This window comes from Tenrec ecaudatus, chromosome 10, assembly GCF_050624435.1.
Source record: "Tenrec ecaudatus isolate mTenEca1 chromosome 10, mTenEca1.hap1, whole genome shotgun sequence".
Taxonomy (NCBI): domain Eukaryota; kingdom Metazoa; phylum Chordata; class Mammalia; order Afrosoricida; family Tenrecidae; genus Tenrec; species Tenrec ecaudatus.
Window position 1 is genome coordinate 158,578,660 of NC_134539.1, and position 17,698 is coordinate 158,596,357.

General features: G+C 54.2%; 1 protein-coding gene across 1 annotated transcript; it reads right to left on the minus strand.

Annotated features, from left to right (window-relative positions):
* Window positions 1-883: 883 nt before the first annotated feature.
* On the minus strand, window positions 884-14,309 carry WDR45B (WD repeat domain 45B). Its single transcript, XM_075562432.1, has 10 exons — window positions 14,132-14,309; window positions 10,387-10,461; window positions 8,585-8,686; window positions 7,857-7,944; window positions 7,039-7,133; window positions 4,179-4,369; window positions 3,572-3,657; window positions 2,842-2,943; window positions 2,317-2,438; window positions 884-2,107 (listed from the first exon to the last, which is right to left on the minus strand). The coding sequence occupies exons 1-10, from the start codon at window positions 14,196-14,198 to the stop codon at window positions 2,001-2,003; spliced, it is 1,035 nt and encodes a 344-aa protein (XP_075418547.1). The 5' UTR covers window positions 14,199-14,309; the 3' UTR covers window positions 884-2,000.
* Between the last annotated feature and the right edge of the window lie 3,389 nt (window positions 14,310-17,698).

The following is a 17,698-nucleotide window of genomic DNA, read 5'->3' on the forward strand; positions in this document are numbered from 1 at the left end:
CAACTTTGAACCCAAACGAACCCACTGGATGCTCCACCCACCAGCTCTCAACACTGTCTTCAGATAGCGCCATGGTGCCTCCCCTTCAGTTACCTTGCCACCTCAAGCCACCTGCAGGCCCCATCACAGACCACACGCCTTGGCACGAATGTGCCATCCCTTCATAGGAAAAGGCCTCTGGGGTCCTTCTGCCATGAAGCCTCAAGCTGCCAACTGCTCAGCTTGGCAGAGAGCACGCACACTGGCTAGGCATGCCACCCAGCAGTATCCCATGCTGCTCGGTCACAGGGCATCTTTAGTGGTGCTGAGACCCACTGTCCCATCTCAAAAGACAGAGCAGGTCATCCTGTGAGGCTCATCTGGGTGCAGGCAGACCTCTTGTCCCAAGCACAGGCTTACAGCTTACACAACTTCAGAAAGTTCTCACACTGAGACCCGTCACCGTGCACCCCTCCCCCACAAAAAAATATCAGGGTGAGGCTCTGCACTGTGGGAAGAGCACTCTCCCTTTCCTCTGGGGACAAGAACTGTATCCAGGGAGGAGCACATAAACCAGCAAGCACATCGGTGCATCAGGAGGAAGCTGGAATGGCACACAAACAGCTGGAAGCATTCGCCCAGACACGAGGCCCCCACAACAGGCCACACCAGCACAGGAACAGTGACCAAGGACAACCCTTCCTCTGCTCCCCAGGTGGGTGGCACAAGTTTCCCACTGATATCTTGTTCTGCTCTCCAGGTGTGCCCAGTGTTGGGGGACAGACATGGGGAGCCCTAGGCTGGGCTGTGTTCACAGTGCCACCCAGGGGAAGTCAGTGCCTAGACAGTACAAGGGGAGTACATTCAGTTTTCTCTAAGGAGAAATTCTAGTTCCCTTTGCAGATAGAGTACAACAAAATTAGTCACTTTTATTTAAGAGAAACATTATAATAAGTGTGCAAAATTAAATGTCATGATTAAATACACATAAAAGTAACATGCATACTTGACATCAAAATCCACAAAGTTGGCTAATTACAGGACAGAAAGGAACTGACAAACAGAAAGGGCTGTGATGCGGATTTTAAATCAGCAAACTGACATAAAACATAAAATCAAGTCTCTTTAAAGGAAACCGAGGAAACTCAAATATATACCTCAAATAGTACTAATGACATAAGAGCCCATTTTACGTATTACCAAAGGTTAAAAATATGCGCCTTTCCAAGTGTGTGGCTATCCTTACAGAGGTCAGGAAGGAAGCAAATGTTGGGGGGCTAAGAGAGCGTTGGCAGGCGGGGCGAGGCTGAGTCCACGAGCGGCGACGGGGCACAGTGCTGCCCGCACTAGCCACGTCCATGATGGGGTGGAGCCTCGGCCTCACCGCTGCCTTCACATGACAGAACCATGAGGTTGCTGCAGCCTCTGGGGAGGAGAGCTGTACTGGGGCCTGTGTTTGCTTCCATTCCAAAAGCACAGACACGGGACACACATGCCAGACGACATTACAGACACGCAGAGACCATGACTCAAACTTACAGCAGGGACACATCCAGGACGTGCTGACAGTGGGTCTCTGCTTCAGTGCCGACTGGGGAAGGAAGCCCTTCCTCCTGTTCTAAGGCTGCTGCTGGTGGAATTACTTTCGTATCTTGATCCTGTGACACTGGGGGATTCACGCTCACATGTGATGATTTTCCCAGGGATGATGATGTAATGGAGTCTGCTGCCAAAAACCAAGGTCCAAGTGTCCGGGGCTCTCAGGCCGCCCTCTTCGTGGCACCATCTGGTGTGAAGGGTGCAACCAGTTGCTGAGCCAAGCCACAGGTGACAAGTGGATCCCTGGAGAGGGCATCCCAGTGCTCAACAGCCGCACTGCTCCGTAATACTGGAAAGGGCACGCTTTCTGGGGAAAGCAGACCACCACATATGGCTTCAAGGTGAGGGTCACCGGGCCACCCCAGGAACTAGGGGGCAGCTTGGGCACCTGTGGCATCAGCACCGTGTCCGGGCCAGGAGGCTTACAGCTTGTCATCGGTCATCTCCAGGAACTGTGCATACACGTCCCGGATGCACTCCCCCTTGGGGTTGAAGAGGAACTTGTAGTAGCTGCCGTCGGCGCAGATGGCTACAACAGAGGGAAGCCCCTTAACCACGCTGCGTCCAGAGCTCGCCTGCCCAACCCAGCACAGGTCTTCGACCAGGGTGCACCCGCGTGGTGCGAGTGCCAGGAAACCCACTTGGGCTGTCTGGGCAGAAGATACTCGGTCTGCCCCAAGGAACCCGGGGAGGCCTGGCGGCCAGGGGGAGTGCACAAAGGGAAGGAGAGGTCCTCACCAATGACAGCGTTGGGCTCTGTCCCAAAGGCACAGATGCACGGTGAGCCGGAGGGGACCTGGAATTTGGAGAAACTCCACTTGGAGCTGAAGTATTTTGGAAGGAAACTGGCAGATGCCAAACTGTGAGGAGAAACAAAAGAAAGCATCTCACCCAACAAGGTTACAGAAGAAAAGCAAAGGTCACAGAAGACTCGCCTGCTACGAGCCTGATTGCTACTGACAGGTCAAAAGTGCTTCCTTCAACCTTTTGCCTTTGATCTCTTATTTCTCATGGGAAATTCTTTAGGAAGGTTCTGTAATCTCAGGAGAGGGCAACACTAACCCATCACTCAGTGCCCAGTCTTCCACCCTACTCCCCACCTCGGGAAGAACCATGGGAACAGGAGAGGGAGAGGGTGAGGGAGAAGGAAAGGGGAGGAGAAGAGAGGAGAGAGTGGAGCCCAGCTTGGACTTCAGGAATGCAAGATGCACCCACCAATCTTTGATTCTGGTCTCTGCTTGCCACGGGCTTCCACAAACCCACCTGGACTGCTTGTTCCTTTTTGGGTCTTCAGCAGCAAAAATGTGCACTGTGCCGTGGTCGCTAGATACACAGATGAGGGACGCGTCCTGGTTGAAGTTGATGCTGCAGAGTGAACCAGGAGGAACAGAGAGCCTGGTAAGACCTCAAGCCAGAGAGCTTAGGATGGGGCATGAGGATCTTCCCCTCCAAGGTCCACGGCTCTGACCTCAAAGTCTCTGGTCAGTTCTGTGCCTGATTCTCGAGGCCCCATGAACTGGCTTCCCTGGCCCAAGCCATGTGCCAAAGAGGGCCCACAGAGGACCAGGCCTCCAGGAAGCCTCACTGACTCAAGACAGCATACTGAGACTGCACCTGCTCTGTCTATGGGGGCCCAACTCTGCCCACTGTGTCTGCTGTGATGATAGCCACCAGCAGCCCTGGTCCGGAGCCCCTCAGCTATAGCTCAGGGTGCCAGGATTGAGACCACCCAGCCTGGTCAGGTCCCCGTGAAGCCCCAGCTTCTGGAGATGATGTAAGACTGACTCTGTGCCCTGACTGCTGACAGAGTTAGGTGCCACACACTCCCTACCCGTGTGGACCTTTCTCTGCTCCCATGATAAAAACCAGAGATTGTTTTTCAGAGCTGGACTCTGCTGCCCAGTGACCAGCTGCTGTTTCTCCCCCGGCCCCTCAGCACCGCCTGCTCTGGTGCCCTCTCCACTCGCTTGCCAATGCTGAGGGTGGTGCTTACCAGTAGATGTTTGCTGCCTGAGAGCCTCTTCGCAGCTCCTGGATCAGGTGCCCTGATGAGGTATCAAATATTCTGATAAGGGTCCCCTTTGGAAAATAGCAAAGGGTTTCATTATCAGAGGCTTGGGAAGCCGGCAGGTCACACACCCACCCAGAGCTTCCTCCCCCTTGCCCACAAGGCCCAGGTGACTGTCCAGGGGATCATCCATTCAGTGATAACCTTGGGGCAGCGAGAACAACGGAGGTAATCACAATTGTCCTCAGCCAGCAAGGCCATAAAATGGCCCCCAGCTGCTCTCAATTCCTTTCCTGGGAGTCTGGAGGCTGGACTCCAGAAAGGGCTCTGTCCTGAGAGCCCAGCACACCCTAATGGGGAAAACGACTTGGTCAACATCTCTTGGAAGATAAACCCATTTCCACAGCCCAGCTGCCCCCACCTGGGAATAAAAGCCAAGGCATGGCCATGCATCGGCCTGTCTCATTTCGGCCCTTACTTAATGATTTTGCTTAGACTTTCCAACTTGGTGGCGCAAAGGGGTGGAAAGGCCACTGCCCAGCTAAGGGCCCATGCGACTCTAAGAGGAGGACCATCTATGCAGGCAGCTCACCTTCTCAGATGCAGTTGCGATTCGAGTCCCCTGTAGGTTGAGGGCAACACAACTAAGGACACCCTCGTGTGCGGGAATGTCCACGGGTGGCTTCTCCGTGCTGGCCAGGTCCACAAGCTGCACGTGGCCCGTGTGTGTGCCCGGGAAGGCCAGGAGGGAGTTGTTGCTATTGGGGCACAAGACACACAGACCTACAGAGACAAACGCTCGAGTGACTCACGACCGATTTCAAACTGGCTTCCAAGTCAGCACTTACTGCTGGTCCCCCAGCCCTGGCTGCTGCCAGCTCCCCAACCTGGGGCCCTCTCTCCCCAGCCTGGATCACCTCATCACTGTGAACGCTATTTCCTGGGCAGGGCATTGCGGCCGTGAGGAGCTACCCAGACCCACTTGTCAGACAAGGCAAAGGGGCTCCAGAAGAGGGCTCTGCTCTCAGCAGCTGCCAAGGGCCCCACGGCCCCTGCTGTGGGATTTTTGTCACTGCAGGGCTGTCCATGTGAAGTGGGGACTCAAACCATGGGCACACTCCATGCCACTGCCAGCAGAGAAGACCTGCTCCCTAGTCTCCTGACCCAGCTCTGGACAACTCACCTGCCCCCCGCCCCCACCCCCCAGTGCTCTCTCTGGGTGTGTTCCCATGAAACAGCACTGCTCCCTGCTGCTGACACGTGTCAGGACTAAGCGGTGGCACACAGTTGCTCCGGGCTCTCTGCTGGGCAGTGCCAGCTCTGCTGCAGCTCCACGAGACCTTCGGTGCCAGGATCCCCGTTATCTGTGTTCTTGGCACTCTTGCCACCCTTCCCACTGAGGTCCTGGCCTGGGCTGCCCATGTGCACGTGATTTGGAAGGGTCTGGTGTGAAGACCAACAGGAAGAGGTGCCACAAGCCACTGGGCTCAGTGTATTTGGTCTCCAGTACAGCAACACCAGCACCAACACCTAGCCCCGTGCAGGCGCTCGCTCTTCTCCTGGGGACCAGATCGTTCACGGGGACCTGGTGCCCCCTCCTGGGGGTGCCCAGCTTCATGAGAAAGTGAGTGTGTCTTGCACACATACACAGGGGCACCCGGATGGTCAGAGATGGGGACGACAGTTAACTGAACACTTAAGCCATCCCAGAGCATAGACACAAATGCTCAGTGCCAAGCAGTGCAGTGCAGTGCAGCTTCTCTTCCACTTACACGGGGGCGATGGCAGTCACGCTGCTGCCCCCAAAGTCCCAAGCAGATGATGCACAGGGTGGTGTACAGCCCCAAGGATGGCCATTGCTAGTGCCAAGCAGCACAAACTCAATTCCAGAACATTCCTCAAGGAAAAACAGCCACAGCAACAGGTTAAGAGGACACACTCTGAGAGACTGACCATAATGTTCAGCCTCCCTTTACCCCAAGCAGAAAACCAGACATGGAATCCCTGCGGGCCGTCTCTCACACCCACCAGGTGTGTTGGGTCGGGGGCAGGAGGAAGGTAAGGTCTAACTGGTGCACTTGCCCACCCAGGGGAGACACATAGGGACTAGGCAAGGGGGACACCCACCCACAGAGAGAGCCAGAGCTGCCTGGCCTGCAACAGGCTCCCAGAAACTGACAACATGTCAGTCTTCATTGCAAGAAAAGCTGCAGCTACTGGGGGACTGGCCAGGACATCTGTGCCCTTTACTGACAGCCCCATTCTGGGGTATGGGAGCACCGAGTGAGGTTCCGGGGCGTCCAGTACCGTGAGGATTAGAGGGAGGGTTATACTCATCGCACTGTAGGCGTCCAATGTTTTCAGATTTTACACTATCATCCAGACCTATTTATCTTCTAGATGGGAATGTATAAACATGTTTGACGAGCTTCACCTAGCCCTTCGCAGAAAGAACTCAACAGTAAGATAAACCACCGATTACAATTGGTCAAAGATCTAACACTTCAGAAGCCTGGTGTCACAAGCCAAAGCGCTCACAAAATCACCATGGACACCATTAGTCGGGAAGGGTGAGCCGAGGCCAGTGGCTCCACGGGAGAGAGACTGCCCAATGCTGTTGTGCGGGGTCCAACGAACGGGGCCTCTGGCAGCTTTCCGGGCAAACTTAACCCCTGTGCCAGGGACAAGCTGCCTCTTTTTTCCCCAGCAGTAGCCAACGGGCGACAACCGCTGACCTTGTGGTTTGTAACTGCACGCTTACCCAGCAGCACCACGAGGGCTCTTGGGAAACCCACAGGAGTAACTTGACCTGTCCGAGAGTCGTTATGAGTCAGAATTGACCTAGCCTCAGTGGGTTGGGTTCGTTTGGTTTGGACTCTCCAGAGAAGAGGTCACCCAGTCAGTAGAAATCAAATGGAGAGATGCCAAGGGGGCACTGGTGCCTACACTGCAGGGGCCCTTGGTCCAAGGAGCAGAATGATGTTCCTCCAGTGGGAGCGCCATGCACACACCTGGGCATCCACAACACCTGGGTCGGCAGCGAAGCAGCGTTCTATGTATCAATCATTGTACCCAGTATAGCAGCCACCACCTCACCTGATTAAGAGTCATGCTGATTAGACCTTAATAAAGCTGGAAAGGGGGCAAGGGATATGAACGGACAAGCGAACAAAGTCAGCACTTTGCCACCACACAAGGAAAAAGGTCTGAACCACAGCCCCCATGAGGGGGGGGGCTCCCTCTTGGCAGCCCCTAAACAGGTAGAAACCTGGGATAGGTGCGGGGGAAGGGTTGTGGTCACATGAGGCCCCACACTTGGAGGACAACTTGGGCTACATTACAAAGCACTGACCAAAGGGAGTGGGGTGAGCTGAACTGGAGAAGAACAGACCTGGGGGAGGGCAAAAGGGAGGGCGAGGGCCCACCTCTATGGCTCCCCTCGGATCCCTTACCTTTCGGGTTGTAGCAGGTCTCAAAGACGTGCAGCTGGTGGGGGTTGTGTGTGAACGTGAACACCTTGATCATGGAGTCCAGGACCACCACAATTCTGAAAGGAAAACAGTCTTCCTGTCCCACGTGACTCTTACAGTGTGTGGCCTTTGTGAGTATTAGAGCACATCGACAGGAACACTCCTGAACTGCATCATGGCTCCCTGGAGTGGGGCCCCCCCATACTTCCTGCTAAAGGAGTCTCCTCCTTGGAGGGGGCAACTTTCCTGGATATCTAAACCTGTAGCTTTTAAAGACATACTCTCAATGATTCTACTTACACCGCGGACAGAGCAGAACACAGGACAGAGACAACACCTGTGCACTCACCTGTCTTGATGTTACGGAAGGCAGAAGAGTGTGGCTCGGTCCTGCATTTGCCTCTCAGCCTTTGTACACTGACACCAATGGACATGACATTCAGGCTGGGAGGGCGGGTGGGGGGACTATATCACAACCTAGTGTCTACTGAGCCAGTCACGTCACAGGGCAAAGCCTCACTGCACTGTGTTCCATCTTTCAGGGCAAGCCCCTACATACTAAGACACCACTAGGAAGGCTAAGGGCACAGGTGCAGTCTTACCTACCAAGGCCCTGTCCATACACACCCAAGGGCCATGGAAGGAGGGACACTGACCCAGTCAGGCAGGGCCTGCCCACTGAGAACCCATCCTAAGACCTGCCCCGTGCAGCAGCATGGAGCACCCTCCGTCCTCTGGGCTCTGCACTGCAGGCGCTGGTGCTTCCACTCCCTGTGGAGGCCTCAGAGGGCAGGACCCACCTGTCCCGTCGAAGTTTGACGGCCTTGACTTCCGTGGAGAACTCAATCTCGATGACAGTCTTCTTCTTCAGATCATCCCAGACCATCACTGTGGGAAGGGGCCGTGTCAGAGCAGGACACCCTGGCCACAGGTGAGCACACACAGCCCCGTCTCCAGCCCAGACCCCCATCCACCACAAACAGCCACACACCCACACTACTCTGGCTGCACTCTCCTTTCCTGGGTCTCCCCCTCCCCAAGCCTAGTCCCCATTCCGCAGGTTTATGGGCAAAAGGTACAGGCTGAGGTCATGAAAGTTTTCTGTCCACTCCACACTGAAAGGACTGGATGCTCACATGGAACATGCCCAGATGAGCACACACACACAAAGCCCACCACACAGACTCCAATGGGCTTTTAGTTCTATGGGTGACCAATCTAACGGGCCTACAGGCAACAGCTCCAGTAAAAACAAAGCTAAAAGCACCCAACAGCAGCCTGTCCCTTGCTCGCCCACAGCAGCCACCACTGAGCCTCAGCCCAGCCTCTCGTGCTTCCGGCCCATCTCCCTTCTAGCCTACTAGGCAGAGGCACCCGGGTCAGGAGTTCCTCCTCAGGCCTCTCTCGATAAAGGACAGAGATGTCCACCTGTCCACCTCTCCCCCCCAGGGAGGAGCCCTTCAGCACTCCCAGGATGGCTGGCCAGAGCAGTGTGGCCACTGACAGGGCAGAGCCCACCGGAACTCACCTTTATTGGGGGGGTACTTCGGCTTTTTCCCACCACCTACTAAAGCCAAGTAGTTGCAGCGAAATAACATCTCCACATGGCCAACTCCTCCTTCCAGAAACTCTGAAAAGACAGTGCTTAAAGGTTACTTTAACATTGAGAATGGGCCAGCCAGGGAAGGACCAAGACCTGGCTTCTTGAAATGTGGAGTGCAGACAGCCAGGCACAGACAGAGCACACAGTACCTCAGATGTCAACCATCAAAGTCATGCAGCGGCCTTGCCAGTCACACCACCCACTCCCCACCCCCGGCTGAACATGGGCATCCTGGGCACGTCACACTTTCCAGGTGTCGTACTTGCTTCTCTGTTCAAATGATGGCTGCTGGACCTTCCCACAGAGGGCCTACTATAGTTGGGAGGGCCTTAACCAGGATGCAGCCCTCCCCCGGCCCCAGAGCAGCTCTGAGGTGGCAAGACATGCATCCTGGCCATGCATCACCCCCATGGCCTCCCAGCCCTGCCAGGGGCAGCCTCGCTGAAGGCCGAGACTCCCTGGGGAGGATGCCCATAGCACTCCGACAAGAACCCGTCCAGTCAGTGACAGGCCACCCGGGAGCGGTGCGCTGCACACGACCCCAGCACGCAGGCTCCTCACCCACACCATGGTCATACTGGGAAACACCCAGCCGAGGTCTCCAGCTTGTACCCGACCACCCGGAGGGGTGTGCTGCACATAACCCCAGCACACCAGTTCCCCACACGCAGATCTGGAAGGTGGGTGCCAGGGGGCCTTGGCCTGGGGCAGCAGGACCAGAACTGGCAGCGCAGCCTCTCAAAGGTGGGTTGCTTTGGACATGCTTTGGCAAGGTCCACCAGTCACTGGAAACCCAGGTGCACTGAGGAAGCCTGCCGGTGTGGCATCTGAAAACATATGCACACAGGGGTACATGTACATGGGACACAGCACAGGATGCAACGCAGATACCATAGGGGGCACACAGCAGGGCATGTGGGCATCTGCAGGCTCAGCATGCAAGGCAAAGGTGTACTGTCCTGAAACCTGGAAGTTTTAAACACCTTTGTCCAACTTAATTTCACTTTAAGAAATTCCTGATTGTAAAAAAAAAACCCACAAACAGCAAACCTCTTGCCATCAAGTCAATTCCAGCAGAGAAGGACCTTACAGGAATGAGTGGACATGCCCCACTGGGCTCCCAAGGGAAGCAGATGGCCACATCTTCCTCCAGTGAACTGGTTACAAACATTTCGCCAATTACAAAGCAGCTGCTAATGCAATACACTGCTAATAATGCAACCGTGAAACCACTTTCTGCACCCCTTCTTTAAGCCATTCCATCAGTCAGCACCTTTCCTGTGGGATCTCCTCATGGGGTAAACCGACACAGACAACTCAGCACCTCACTGGGCAAAGGGTTCTGCTGCCAAGAACATGGGAGGCTCCCCGAAGCAGGCTATCAGCTGGGGATGTCTGGTGCTGTTTAGCCAGTGCTGGGGAGTCAGGACAAGCTGGCAGAAAACTTCTGTTACAGACGAAGAGCTGCTCTGAGGAGGAGGCAGAAAGAAGGGTGCTCTCCTGTGTTGGTGACCTAGTGTGGCTGGACATCTGTTTGCAGAAGAAGAGCCAAACGGATGGAAAGTCTGAAAGGGTTTAGGCTGCTGTCATCCCTGGAAAGGGAGCTGGCCAACTCCAGCACTAACTCACTCCTGTAGATGTTCCACAACGCAGGCTCAGCAACAGATAGGCGACAGCTAGTGTATGGGCCACCAGTCATTTCCTCTCCCCACCACTCTCCCCCTTACCTTGCTTCTCCTTCTCCTTCAGGGGGTCGGTGTTGTAGACCCGGAACCCATTCTCCATTCCACACGCAAAGCATCCTAAGAGCAGAGGGAGAAAACCAGTCAGTCAGGGGAGGCTCTGTGGGAATCTCCAACACCATGGGAGGCTCAGCGGTTCAGTCCCTCCTAGATTTGTACAAAGTTGCAACTTCTATCAGAGAATGCCACGGAATCTCTCCCATCTGAGACCCCATCTGAGGCTTCTTCCTGTGTCCTTCCCAGTGCACATGCTCCCCAGGGCACACCCTGAGGGGGACAACTGGCCACATACCCCCTGCCAAGGCAGTCCACATTGGTCCCAACCACTTCCCAGTGACAGGAGCACTTCCTGCATGACAAGCACCTTGACAGGTGCTGGTGCTGGCAAGCAAGATTAGATAGAGGACAGTGGCCCCGAGGTATATAGGGAAAGGGAAGGCAGGTCTACAGCTGTTAAGGACTGATGACAGCCCCAACTTTCCAGCTATGGGTGCATCAATCCCTGAAGCTAGACTCCTCTGACAGGGCATGCAGCTGCAGTGCATCCATCTTGAGTCACGCTGCTGTCGGCACCCACTTGTCAAGTGAAGTGTGGCAAAGTCTGACAGCTCAAGCCGCTATGCCAGGGAAACTCCTCTAGTTCCACTGCCCTGGATCTGTCCAGCCTGTGCAGGCCATGGATAGCCTTCTCGAATGTGACTCGTATCTAACAGGGAACGCACGTGGGCCCTGTGGAGCCAGAGTCCACGCTTCGCAGTTGGCCCTAGGCTCGGAGAGGCCACGTTTCTGGGTCTGAAAGTCACCTACACTGCTGTTACTTATCGCCTCTTAACTGATTTTACCTCACTGGAATTACAGTCAGGCCAGGGGAACCGAAGCTGGCCTGGCCAGAGAGGATGGCTGCAGTGGCAGGACTGAGCCCTCAGCCAGCTTCGTGCAGGCCTCCTTTTCCTGTCAGACACATACTCTGGCCAAAGACACATCACTCTTGTAAATAACTGCTACAAATCCAAAAGGCAACAAGCACACAGCCCAGAAAAAAAGTGGGCAAGTGGACATTTTATAAGGCACCGAGAGAGTAGAAAATAGGCAACTCAACGCCCAACCTCAGCACCATCAGGGAGGCAAGCCACACCAGGTCCCCCATCACCTCCCAAACCAAAGAGACTCAGTGACCCTACCGAGCATGTTTTGAGACTTTGAAACTCGGCAGAACAGGTATCCCCAACTCTTCCAGAGTAGCTGAGCCACAGACCCTGCATCTTGTGATCCCATGCTTCCCTGAAGCAGCACCACCACCACTAAAAGGGCTGACATGAAAATAATCGACTGCCACGTGGCACTGCCCTGGGTACAAGCTGTACCAGGGCTGTAGACACTATTTGCACTGATTCTACACTCAGGTACACATCCTGCAGGAATGTGCTAGAAGAGTCATGGTAATGCTATCCTAACAGCCAGAAACCAGAGCATCGCAATGCTCCACACTGGTAGATCGGCAGGATGGACTCTGAGGTAGCCAGCCACACGAGAGGTCACCTACAAAGACACGTGACAATACCAAAGCCTCAACAACCGGGTGCAGAGTAAAATCCCGACCCCAACAGTGCCGGTGGTGGGGTTCTACTGTTACCGAGCAGATGGAGCGTTGTTGGCTCTCCCCAGAGACCTAGGCAATGCGAACTCAGCCTGGGACCAGGAGGAGCCCCAGTGTTGTTGGTCACAGCCATGCTCAGGCTGGGCAGGCCAGTACCCAGTGAGGGGCGCACACCCACTGCCCATGAGAACAGGGAGGAAAATTAAAGCAGCCTGAGAACGTGGGAGGGCACAAATGGTAGCAACTGAAAAGCAAGAGTCAAAGTTTTAAAAAAATTTTTACTGTGACTTTTGATGAGAATTTGCAAATTGATTTTCCTTTAACAATCCTGACCTGTTTTGTGTGGTGACACTGACCACAATCTCTTCAGTGCCTTCTTACTCATCAGACTTCCTCCCGGTGCTGACTCCCGTAAACACTTGATCTCAGAGACCCACAAGGGGTCGCTATGAGCAAGCATTGACTCAGTGGCAGTGAGTTTGGTTTGGTTGGCTTGAATTTTGCAGGAGTATTAGCTGTGTGCAGCCAACAGTTTACTCGAGAGCATTTTCTTTTTGACATTTTTATTGGCACCTAATCCACATATCATATAATTCAAGAGTTCAATCATATCAAGAATTGTACAATCATTACCTTAATTAAAAAAAATTTTTTTTGCATTACCTTTTTAAGCATTCCCCACCCCACCCCCATGGTGAAATCACCTTTAAAATGAATCATGTAATCAGTTCTGGTGCTTCCTCCCCACTGTCGTCTTCATTGTTTACTCCTGAAATCCCCAACCCCTCGCCCCTACATCTCCCATAGAGCATATTTCTTAAAGAGTTGTCATGTCATTAATTCCTTAAAGGATTCTCAACTATTAACCAAAACCCATTGATCTCCTTCTGTTAATTAGAATCCCCAATACTCAGCCAGATAGTGCCAAAGTGAGGCTGTGCTGGGCCAGATGTTGGTTGTTGAGGTTTGGGTTAATGGTTGAGCAACATTTAAGGATTTGCAGCAAGGCTGGATTGAAAGCATCTTTGGGCACTGGGAACTGCTCCTGCCTCATACAGAGACCTTCCTTTCAGGCTTCCCTCCATGAGGCCTTTGGTGGCCTCTTTAATCTTCTTGAACCTCCAGGTGTGTGGTCAGCCCCTTACTTAGGTTTTTCTTGGAAATATTTAATTCCCCTTCACCACAAGCAGGCTGTAACCCTCCTCGGCAAAGTCCTAGAAGTCCTCAAAACACCACAAAAAACTGCAATCGGTTGATGTTAATTGTGACGCTATAAGGCAGAGTAGAACTGCCCCTATGGGTTTGAGACTAACTCTCTACAAGAGAAGCACCGTCTTTCTCCCTCAGAGCAGGGAGTGGTTTGAACGGCTGACTTTTGGGTTAGCAGCCCATCTAACCCAACATGCCACCAGGACTGCTTCAGGTGCCTCGCACATCCTAAAGCACCGATTATGTCTGAGCGCTTGCCAACCAAGAGGCAATCACTGGGCTACTAAAGTCATCTCCACAAATATCCGGTCTCCCTAAAGTGCGTCCGGGACAGCAGTCCTCACACCCAAACGCCGTCCTGGATGGTCCGGGAGGGCCTTGCAGCCCACCTGCAGCTGGCGGGCTCCGGGCTTCCTCTTCCAGCAGGTAGGACTCGGGTGCCCCCCAGATGGATCTACTCAAGCCCTTCGGCGCCCAATTTTCGGACGGACTCTCACAGGAAACTGAGGACCTGCGCCTGTAACAGCAGATCCGCACTTCCAACGGGAACAGAACTGCCCTCAGGGTCCCCAGTGCTCAAGGAAGCCGACTGCCAGGACTTTCTCCCGCGGGTGGCTTTAGCCCGAGGCCACCAGGCTCCTTGAAGCGGAGAGACACTAGGGCGAATTTGCCGAAGACCCCAATCGCGGCACAACCCCCTAAAACGGGGCGGGGGCGTGGCGGGGGGCCATGGACAGGGAGAGGCCCGGACTACGCCCCGGTCCCGTCGCTCTGCGCTGGGCCGGCGGCCGGCCGCGGTAGTCTGAGGGCCGCGGACGCCGGGGTCCGTCCGGAAACCCTACTGACCGGCCAGGGCCGGGCGCGGGGCCGCGGGGCGGGGCGGGGTCTGCGGGGGCAGTCGGGCCTGGCCGCACAGTTCCTCACCGTGGTCCTGGTTGAAGCCAGCGTAGAGCAGCCCGTTGCCGTGGGGGTTGCACGGGAGGAGGTTCATGGCGCCGCCTCGGTCGGCCGCTCCTCAGCGGCTCATTCCGTGCCGGAGGCGGCGGTCGGTGGGATCCGCTCAGGCCGGCGCCGGGGCCGCGCCGGAAGCGCTGAGTGAGCAAGCGTGCGTGCGTGCGTACGCGCACGCTGCAGGAAGCTGCGGAGCACTGAGCGCGTCCACCGCGGGGGCGGGGCCAGGCCGGGGCGGGCTCTGGCCGGGCACGCGAGAGCGAGGGATCCTGGGAGGGGCGGGCCTTCTAGAAAGAGGGGCGGGCCGCTAAGCCCTACCCCTCACAGGCAGTTTCCCCGCCCCTTCCACCATACACAGGCACCTCTCGCGACCCCACCCCCCAGTGTGGGGGGACTGGACACAGACACTTCCCTCTACACAGACCATCCTCACAGGACATACACACACCCCCCAATCGGGCCATAGACCCTGCTACCCGGGACACGAGCACGACTCCCTCCTCAGAACCCACACAGGGTGCAGACCCTCTTCATGGAGCAGTCTCCCAGTGTCACGGACACACCCCTCCCATGGGACACAAGCTCTTGAAGGACACAGCTCCTTCATGCAAAGGTGAGTCACAGGGAAGCCAGGCAGACAGTACCCCAGAGCAGTCCCCTTGACAATCCAGGAAAGAAAAGGGAGGGGTGTGTGGGTGGGGAGTGTATTTTGCCTAAGGAAAAGGTAGTTGGATGAGGCAGAAGCACCCAGAAAAGGGAAGGGAACTGAGACAAGGGAGACCAATAATGGCTGATATCACCCTTGCCCTTCCCCATTCTTGCTCTAGGGGTCAACAATGGTCAGCTTATCTTTTGAACCAAACCCACTGCTTGTGCATATAAACTTCTGGTCTCAATGGTCAGCTTATCTTTTGAGCCAAACCCACTGCTTGTGCATATAAACTTCTGGTATTGCTCTTTGACTTTGGTCAGACAGTGCTTTCATTCCACTTCCCACCAAGGATAATTGCTATTTCCTTGCTATTACAACTCAGTTGCCTCCTAGGACAAAGTAGATGGCCAGGCCTGTCTTCTGAGCATCCCTGGGGATCTTAACGGTTAGCACTGCTAGGGAATTCTGCAGGGCCACAGCAGGATGAAAAGGAACCATCCCAGTATGTGTCCACGTAGATGAGTCCCGAGACAGTGCAAAGCCCAAGCAATATATGGTGTGAATCTATCTCAGTCTGTCATGGGTATGTATGTGGTAGTCATACGCGCAAAGAAGACCAAGGGTGTGGTTGACAAGGAATTGGAGAGAGTGTGGGGCTGGGTCCTCATGCTCATCCCTGGGACCTTAGACCTGATGCCTAAAGGGATTTTGTGAGTGTGGCTTAATGGGCCCATCTCTAAGAGCCATCCTAAGAGTCCTCCGAAAAGTGGGCTTGGGAGGGGTTACAGTCAGAGGAGCTGTGAGGCCCGCTCAGGGCAGGTGGGCTCTGGGAGCAGGAAAAGCAGAGATAGGCCCTCCCCTAGAGCCTGCTGCAGAGCACTGGCCCTCAACACACTGAGTCCAGCTTTCTGCTCTCCATTGTGGACATCTGGCTTCTATCTAGACTGTAAGAGGAGAAGTTTGTGATTCTTTTTTTTGTTTTGTTTTGATTTGACTGTGATTTGGATGCAAGTGTAGAGAGTAATATGGCTACCCATTCAACAACTCAGATACCTGCTGTTTGGTGACTGACACTGGCTGCTTGTCCTCCTTCCTCCCTGTGTTCATGTTTCCCTTTACCTTCCTTTCCTATCCCTACGCATCTCCTGAACTTTTCCTTGGGCCAATGCTGCCCCTCTGACTTCATGCTGATGGTTCTCAGAAGAGTCTGCCTGAGTGGTGTCTGTGTATCTGTCTGTCGTATTCTCAGGGGCTCCACTAGTGAGTTTCTACTCAGGATCTCCTATTGCGACACCTTTCAGCAGTGACCTTTGGACACCATCTGCTGACAGTCCTTAACCTCACGGTTTCCTCGGTGTGCTTGGTCTTCTTTACTCGAATTTGCTCTGGATGAGGAGAGACCCAAGAGTTTCACCTTGGATGTGTTAGGTATCTAGTTTAGGGACAGAGGGTTGTTCCTCCCATGCCTTCAAAGGCCCCCCCCCCACATAAAGGAGGTTGCAAAGAAACTAGGCAACCATTTGACACCTATGAAGACTCCAAACTGAGGATGCTCATACTCAAGTCCCAGAGACACGTGGAAGGTACACCTGGGCCATCCAAACTAAGCCCAGGTCCATGACATCACCCAGGTAGACCTAACTCAGCCACTGGGGTCAACCAATCCCATCAACCACCCCTTCCCTCAGCCAAGAGGTGAGCTAGAATAAAGGCAGGGAGCACGCTCTGGGACTCTCTTACCCTACTCCAGGTCAGAGGGAGGTAGAGAGGGAAGGTCTCCCTTCCCCACGTGGGCACACATGTGCCTGCTCCAGGCATACTCAGGGCCCCTAGCCTCTTGGTCCACATGCTCTCAGCCTCTAAGGTTCTTGGGTTTCTGGCTGGGTGCTCTTTTCCATGTGTTTGTTTGGGCCCAGTTGTAAACCCTTTTGAGACAGTAAAACCTGAAACCCGGCCTGTCCTTCATAAAAACCCACTTGGATTACAAAACGGGCTTCAGCATGAGTTATTTCATCGTACGAAGCGAAGAACCGAGGTCTTGCCCACTCCAGAAACCTAATAGATAGCCATTCACAAGCTCTTAAGACCCTGTGGGATACAGAAAGATTTCTCCCAGGTTGTCTCCCCCAAATATATGCCAAACCCAAGACCTGCTTGCTGTACATGGTAAATGACTGTATACTAGGAGGTCAAAGAAAACAAGCCAGAGGTTATTCTCCCTAAGGTTATCAGCCATCTAGAGCAAGCAGAGTGTATAGTCTGATCCACCCTAGGTGGAGCCGACTCCCTCATGATAAGGAGGGTACTTGTTCCTCTGAAGGAGGGCCTGAAGGCAAGGTCAGGACTACTCGAGGATGACTAAGGTTAGGCTACTATATTGATCCTAGGGTCCACCCATCTTGCTACATATGTACCCCTAATCCCTACCTTTACTATTGCACGTATACCCCTAGGTCATCCCCCTCCTATTGCTTGTATTGCCTATGTGACAATCCTTTCCTGTGACGTCGGTTGATATCTGTATCATAGCCATACAGTTGCACCTCCTGGACCCGTGATATAGTTGTGAGGGGGTGGTTTCCCCCCATGAGACCCCAGTCACTACTCACCAAAGTAGGATGTAGATTATGACCTTTGTAGACTATGTTAGGCCAATTGACCTTAGTGTTCCCTAAGACTATAGATCCATGGCTCTGCCCCCCAACCCAGCAACTCATTTCCTCAAGGTGTTTGCTATGAAGCTCTCTTCATTGTGCAGATTTATGCAGTTTTAGGGTTCTGCATTTGGGGGAAGCATGACAGCAACCGCCAGAAACCATAGAGCCCAGAGCTAGTATCTTCATGACTAACTGTGGGAATGTGCTCCAGCAGCCAATGAAATGCAGGTT